Here is a 7,929-nt window from a genome sequence, read left to right as displayed (position 1 = left end):
GCTCTACTTCCCCTTGTTCTGCTAAGCTCTTTGGATTAGCTGTTTGACAGAATGTAGTTTTGCAGGCTTGTGAACTCATGTCACTCCTACAAATGTTTCTGGAATGAGAAAGTGTCAACCAAATTTGAACTCATATTATGGATGTACATTTTTGTGGCTCAGTCATATTGTGACCCACAGAAAAGCATCATTAGTTCATCTCTTGATAGATGCCCATATGAAGTCTATGATTAATGGCCTTTAGTTTGAGACCTAGACTTATTTTTTCTTTGTCTGAGCCGTTTTTCTAAATGTTCAGCTACACAAGTCCGTGATATCACGGGGGAACGTTTGATTCTGAAATGAAACTTCATTCTGGCGTGGTCAAAGTGTTCTGACAGGTCCCGTGACATTAAAATATCCAGCACATGTATTATTATTTTCTCCCTAAGAAATGAGCCTCCAAACTCTCTAAACTATCATAAACGATCTTTTCTTATTAGCGCCTTTAAAAAGAAGAAAGCCTAAATAAAAATACAGAACGAATCTTTATTGATTTGTAGGTCTTTACAGAGGCCTTAGGTTTTAATGTTTACCTGTTTAAATATGAATTACATGTAAACAAAAAATAGTACATTTCCCTCAGATTCAGTGTTTATCATTGCATGGCAGTACCTTTTTGTCTTTATCCTTGCTATGTCTGCTGCTGTTGTTGTTTTTTCTTTTTAAATAATATGCGATGTTGCCCTTCTTATTTAATCACATTTTTAATCGTTTAGGGTAAGTATGAGCGAACAACCACGGCAAACATACATGCCAGACCGCAGGATATTTGATCTAATCTCTGTTAGTGAAAAATCGATCTATGACTGAAAGAGCCTTCCCCAGGGCTTCTCTTTCCCATCATTTGTATTTTGCGACTGACTGCAGTTTCTGCGCCGCTGCTGCTCGTACGCAATCTCTGGATAGGTGGTTGCCATGGATTCCTGGGTCACATGCGTGGGTTTCCTAGCCAGAAGCAGCAGAAGATGTTCGGACCAAAAATCCAGAGCCATTTTCATTCAAGAAAAAGAGAGGATCCGCTGTGGAGGGCTTGCTGAGCGGGTGGTCTGACTACACACCCGTCTGCTGATTTCGGCATCTTTTAAAAAAAAAAAGCCAACCAAAAAACACGACGGGAAGAAAACCTGATCTGGGTGCTTTTGAATCACTGAAATTCGCAGCAAACCGGTTTTGTCCACATCCATAGACTGATAACAGGAATGAGTATAGAAATTCCTGAAGGACTGACGGAGCTGTTACAGAGCTTTACCGTGGAAGTGTTGAGGAATCAGCCCAGGGACTTGCTCGAGTTTGCGCTACAGTATTTCACCCAGCTTAAGGAGAACGAGACCAAAGAGGCCTCATTTGGCAATGACCAAAATTCGGCCCCGAGACTTGGGAAAGCGGTCAATTTCATTGACGAAGCCATGCAGATCGATTCGGAAAACGGAGAGGAGGACGACGACGATGACGAGGAATTCATAGGTGGGCTAACACATTCACCGTGCGTGTTTCTGTCATGGGGGGATGCTGAACTTGACTCGAGATGCTTTGCTTTGAATTGTGAGCATGTATGGATGGATGGATGGCCGTGGGAGAGAATGAAAATCCACATCGAGCGCGCTGATGCTGCCGCCATACATTTACAACGGCTCTGTCATTTGCCATATATGGTCACCGAGGCTCAATGCTGGTTCACGAACGTGTTATGCTCTTCACGTTTCTGCTCAGAGAATAGCACCTGCACACTGCGGCTTATTTTGCTTTATAAATAATTATGATAGTCATAAAAACATCTGGACCGTTTAAATGTTTTCTGTCTCAGGTGCAGGCCCGGTGGGCCTCCCCTTCATATGTACCCCCAAAAAAGACAAAGCTTGTAAAATATAAAGGCCTATAGCTTTAGCTGTTATATAGATGCAGGCAGTACACAATGTGCTGTCGACAGGCCTACATTTCCTGAAGTATTTAACACAGTGACTGCTGCCAGAGTGTAATGAGGTGCAGCCAGAAGCAACCCAGAGCTCTGACACAGCATCCCAATGAGTGGTGGCTTCTGCAAGACTGGCTGCAATGGTTACATAAGGAGAAATGCCTCGCATGCAGTTGTTAAACGTCTGTGTTTTGGGTCATTGTTGTGCCCCCCCAACCAACCAACCACCATTAATGCCTCCCATATTTCAATGAGATTCCCCAGTCATCACTGGCTGGCAGGCCATTAATGGACGAGACCTATCTAATGTATATTTCATACTGACCTATTGTGTAGCAGCTTGGCACTGTTTTTCTCATTTAAATTTGATTCAAAGGCTAAAATCCACTTCAAAGCAGCTGTCCCCCATTCAGTTTTTACTCGGATGAATATAGACCCTAATGAGAATGCTCCACTTGTGCTGTAGATAACGAAATACAACGGCCTCAAACCTTACTAGCAATAACAGTTTGTGATGGATGGATATCTTTTATGGTGAAATCTAACATGCTTTAAAAAAAAAAATACAGATATATATCTTTCTTTTTCTTTTCTCCAGCCCCTGTGATAAACAGATTCATCCGAAGAGCATCAGGTGAGTTACCATCTTCCTGTTGTGTCAAGGAGGGAAACTCTGGACAGTGTCTGAGCTGAAAACATTAAATAAAGCCTTCTGTGACACATGACTAGCGAGGCTGCGTCAGATTGGCTTCAGTACAAGTGATACTTAAGTATTTTTCCATCTGTCTTTTGTTACCGTCTTCCACTTATTGTAATAGTGTTGATATGTTACAGCTTGTGAAGCCACTTTGTCTCGAACCCGTCAGTGAGTAATGTAGCAATAGTAAAGTTGCGGCTTCACATAACTTAGTTGTGTTTGGATAGCTGCTTGGTTTGCCTTTCTGAATGGAAAGAATTATTTATTAATAACTTGGGTATTTACCTTACCTCTTATCACTTCAGACGGGGAACGAACATCTTTTACTTAGCAAACCGTAAATCTTGCACATGAAATGAAAACAGATTCAATTAAGTTAACATTAAGCTGGTCACTTACCATATTCCACGTTAGCCTATGTCAAGTTGAAAGTTTTTTATACCACTACCCCATCTTTCTGTTAACATATAGGAAGGAAATGTGGTAAGAGTGCTGTCATCCATCACCGCATATTCCTGTACTCAAGATGAGAAAAGTTGTTTTTATTGAAAGATTTATTGCTTGAACTGGTCCTGAATCATCCCTGGAATTTGCCTTTTTTGTTTGACTGGGATGAAGTCTGTGCCGTGGGCCACCTGAAGATGAACATTTGTTTTTCAGATGTTATGTAAGGTGTCGTTATTCATCTAAAAGTTCATTTAAAGAAAAAGTGAAGCTTTTTCAAATAAAGACCTGGTAGACAGTTCCACTGGAAGTGAGCTCTCAGAGACCCTAGAGATGCTAGTATACTTCAGCGTTATAATTCGCGGACGGGAAGAAACAAGCAATTAATAAGGGATCAATTAACAATTCTATTTACAAACACCTTTAACATCTACTGTCGCTAATAACAAGAAAACTGCCCCAGAGTCGAAAACACTATATGGACAAAATAGCTGCTGCTCATCAATAAGAGAAATGTAAATGTGATTCGTGTGTTTGTGTCATGCAGTGTGTGCTGAAGCATTCAATCCTGATGAAGATGATGAGGATAAAGAGCCAAGGGTAAACTGCATCCATCCAGTGATTATTGTTTTTACACAACTGGTTTAACTGTTCAGAGGTTATAAGTGTGATTCGTGATCTGTTTTAGGTCACTTACCCCAAAACTGACGAGCAGAGACAGAGACTACAGGAAGCATGTAGGGACATTCTTCTGTTCAAGAATTTGGATCCAGTGAGTGGATTATTCCATAAGCTCTTCTCTGGTTTGTGCCCTGCCATATCCTAAATTAAACAAAGGGAAACATGGCCCAAGGCCAGTAAATTTCTTCTTTTTTTTTTTGCTGCATGCCCAGTACACCGTGCCTAATTTTTTTTAGAGATAGTTATTTATTTATTTGTTTTGGAAACTCGAAAACAAACTCTGAGTGCATTCTGCATGATTCTTTCACTGTCTGACTGCTGTCCCCGCCCCCATGACAGGAAGAGATGTCTCAGGTGCTGGATGCCATGTTCGAGAAGTTCTGCACGGAAGGGGAACATATCATTGATCAAGATGATGACGGGGACAACTTCTACGTTATCGAAAGGTGGGTTTAACTTGCTCGTGAATTTCAAATCGCATCATAGTTGGTTATTTAACTTGAAAAAGTGAACACAGTTGCTAAATAATTGCTGAAATCATTGTTTTGTGCTAACTGAAGATATTTTTTCCCCGCTGCCTTTCCATTCAGTGGCACGTTTAACATTTTCGTGAAGGTTGATGGCACGGAAAAGTTGGTGGGCTGCTATGACAACCGAGGCAGCTTTGGAGAACTGGCGCTGATGTACAACACCCCCAGGGCGGCCACAATAATCGCCACTTCACCTGGAGCCCTTTGGTGCCTAGTGAGTAAACCATTACACCGCACCCCACTGCAATGGCACAGTTGGATCCTTAATCGGGTTTTTATAGCATGCTGTGCTGTCAGCTGTCATGATTTAAGTAAGCAGGGAGTTTATCTGCGACGGTGTGGAAACCATCATTAGGTGAACACAAATTAAGGCGAAAGCAGCTGTTTTACCTCCAGGCTCTGTTCGTTTTATTGTTACATTTCAGCATGGATGCTATTTTACTTAAGGAAAACTGGCAAAACATCCAGTTAAGTATCCAGTCGCAGTCTGACTTGTTTCTGAGAAGCTGCTGTTTATTAGTGACTATGAGAGCCATCGCTGAACTGCGGGTAACGTCTCAGTTAAGTCCTCTCAGTGCAGCTGGGTAGGTTGCTGCCATGTCCTGTGCTCACCTGAGGACTTGTAGGTTGTTTTTATTTGAGTCTCTAATCTCAAACAGGAAGCCCCTTTTGACCACCAATTGGTTTAGGTCAAGGAGGAAGAGTGCTGCCAAAAAATGCATCCAGTCAAACAGTCGAAAATTTATTTATGGCCCTTGTTCATTTTGTAAACAAGCGATAGGATATGAACTTGAAGTGGGTCCAACTTTAGCAACCTTTAAACCATGAGGTTCCAGCCTTGCTTGCGCCTTTGGGTGAGGGGAAAAAGGTTTGTCAGCTATAGGGCGCCCTCTGCAGTCACATATGTTTCCTGCAGCACAGTATGTTACTGCAAGCTTTGTTGACCATGCTGTCTGTGATATTTTTCCTTTCTTTGTGTTCAGGCTTGGTGTCCTTTCATTCATTTCATTCACATAATGACACATGGATGGTGCTGTTTCTTTTCTTTTCTTAAATTCAAACTATAAGTGCACACTATTGTTTTATGTGAGCTATTTGATAAGATAGATAAGATAACTCTTTATTGTCATTGCACAGTCATACCTGGTGCAATAGTATAACGAATTTGGAAACTGTCCCACATCGGCACTGCACACAACACAACACAACATGAGATCAGTCTGGACTTCTTGGTTGGGGATTTTTCATCATTATGTTTATTATTATTTTTATTACTGTATAGCACTATTATGAATAATATTTTATAATGTGTGAATTGTTAGTTTTTGTCTAACCCCAGGGTCAGTGTCATCAGAAATTGTGTTTAATGAAGCCTTATTTTAAATCTGTTTCAGGATCGTCTGACATTCAGGAGGATCATAGTGAAAAACAATGCCAAGAAGAGGAAGCTGTATGAGGCATTCATTGAAACTCTACCCCTGCTTACATCTTTAGAGGTCAAGATTAACATTGTCCTCCAGCATTTACACAGTGTACTACATATTTACAGTAAAACATTTGCAAACCAAATATGTTTCATGCACAGGTGTCAGAGAGAATGAAGGTAGTTGACGTGCTATCCACCAGGGTGTACAGCGACTCGCAGCAGATCATTGCTCAGGTGAATAATGTCTTCGTACAATCTGCTTTTATTGGACTTTTTTTTTTTTTAAATTCTACATGTTTTTGTGCTCCTTTGCAATTGCTGTGTTGCTTTTTGTCATAGGGTGATTTAGCGGATTGCTTCTACATTGTCGAATCTGGCCAGGTTAGAATCACTATGAAGAGAAGTCGGGTAAGTTTGCACCGCCACCCTTTAGACAAGCCTTTGATTAAAAAAAAAAATCTCTGGAAACTTAGAGTACGCATTTCTTTTTCTCTGCTAGACAAAAACAGACCAAGAAGAAGAGGAGGTGGACATCGCTACATGCTCCAGGGGCCAGTATTTTGGGGAGCTTGCTCTCGTCACAAACAAACCCAGAGCTGCATCTGCCTATGCTGTGGGGAGTGTCAAATGCTTGGGTAAATTTTGTGCAGTTTTGTGCTCGTTCGTTCATATATCGCGCCAAAGATGCACATCTCCCAGTAAAACACATATTATTTTGTACCATCCTTTTCAAATTCACCTCCAAGTCCTGACTGTATCTGTTTTCTTCTTTATCAGTCATGGATGTTCAAGCCTTTGAGAGATTGCTAGGCCCATGCATGGACATCATGAAGAGAAACATTGCTAACTATGAGGAGCAGCTGGTGACCCTGTTTGGAAGTAGCCCTGAAATTGAGCAACAGACTGCATGAAGCGACTGCAGTGGACTGTAAATGGGTGGATGGAAAAAGGCTTGTAACCACTTAAACAGATTTTCTTACAAGAAATGTGAATATCCACCTACATAAACCATTTGAGCGTCAGATATATAAAACACACGTTGTCGGAAGGTTATGGCCGAAAAGTAAAGCCAAAGCAGAGTTGCTTAAAGCTTGTTTAAATTACATTTTCCACAACACTCACCTTACAAAAAAAAAAAAAAAAAATGTAAGTGTGCATTTTACTTGTTGGTGTTGGGTGCATTACTTGTTTGTAATTTGAGCATTTTTTTTTTTACTTTCACATTTTCTCCACAGTGTTATAGCCACACGTACAACATTATATATATCGTTTGTAAATTTCTAAACATTGCGTGTCAAAGTCAAAAGCCAAAGCTGATTTCTTACTGGATAAGTGCGAGCAAACGTCACATGTACAAAAGGGCCCAAACCTGAGAAAGGGTAAACGGTTTGTAAAGGATAAAATCTTTGACATTTTGATTATGAAAAAACAAAAAAACTTGGCAGTATCCTAAAATTTCTACAAAAATACATTCCTGTTTAGCATAAGATGGAGTCCCTGGAATACATGCTCATAAACCACGTATCACTGTTGCTAAGTGTTTGTGGCAGTTAGCTGAGTACTATGCTCTTTCTTTTTTCAAAAAAGCAAAGTTCAGAGAGATAGCTGATAGTTTTGTAACAACACACAACACATTGCTGTATAATTTTAAAACGGAGTATTTACTGTTATTATAATAGGCCCACTTTAAACTTCATAAGTTGCCCAACAAGACAGTAGTCATTACAGGCAACATCTTAAGGCAACTCATTTTTCTGTGTTTCAATGTAAAATTTAGGTAATACTGTTTTTGCATAGGTGAAACATACATTATTATGACATCCATATTTGCTGTCTACCTCTGCCAACAACTTCTACAGTTTTACGCTCAACAGGAATCTAAAGTGGGTCCTCTCTCTTACTACTTCTCTCTTTTTAAAGTAACTGAGGTCTTCTGTATTTTGTCTGCAGCTTACATGGTTTAACTGGTTAAACATGCAGATTTTATCCCCCACCCTTCCCCGTAGGACTGGTCATTTTTGAAGGCATACCCACAATACTGGCTAAAAGTACTGTATGTTTCACTTTTCATGTCAATAAAGTTTTTTTTTTTGTATTTGTGCTTCCGGTTAGTATTTGTTAAAAGAATGAAAGAGTCAGTTTCTTACTGACCCACTCATTATTCATGGCAGTCCCCATATCTTCTACGAGATTATTT

The 7,929-nt window shown here is 40.2% G+C and overlaps 1 protein-coding gene across 1 annotated transcript; it reads left to right on the top strand.

The window, feature by feature from the left end:
• Positions 1-940: 940 nt before the first annotated feature.
• On the top strand, positions 941-7,803 carry prkar2b (protein kinase, cAMP-dependent, regulatory, type II, beta). The gene is made up of 11 exons (XM_085412545.1): positions 941-1,506; positions 2,553-2,588; positions 3,643-3,695; positions 3,784-3,867; positions 4,116-4,222; positions 4,367-4,520; positions 5,701-5,802; positions 5,892-5,966; positions 6,072-6,140; positions 6,232-6,367; positions 6,510-7,803. The coding sequence occupies exons 1-11, from the start codon at positions 1,242-1,244 to the stop codon at positions 6,641-6,643; spliced, it is 1,215 nt and encodes a 404-aa protein (XP_085268671.1). The 5' UTR covers positions 941-1,241; the 3' UTR covers positions 6,644-7,803.
• The last annotated feature ends 126 nt before the right edge of the window (positions 7,804-7,929 follow it).

The sequence above is a fragment of the Rhamphochromis longiceps genome, linkage group LG7, assembly GCF_057381845.1.
Source record: "Rhamphochromis longiceps isolate RC_006_pf linkage group LG7, R_longiceps_female_GT1.1, whole genome shotgun sequence".
NCBI lineage: Eukaryota > Metazoa > Chordata > Actinopteri > Cichliformes > Cichlidae > Rhamphochromis > Rhamphochromis longiceps.
Note: the sequence above shows the minus strand (reverse complement) of the source record. Positions and strands in the feature narration are given on the sequence as shown.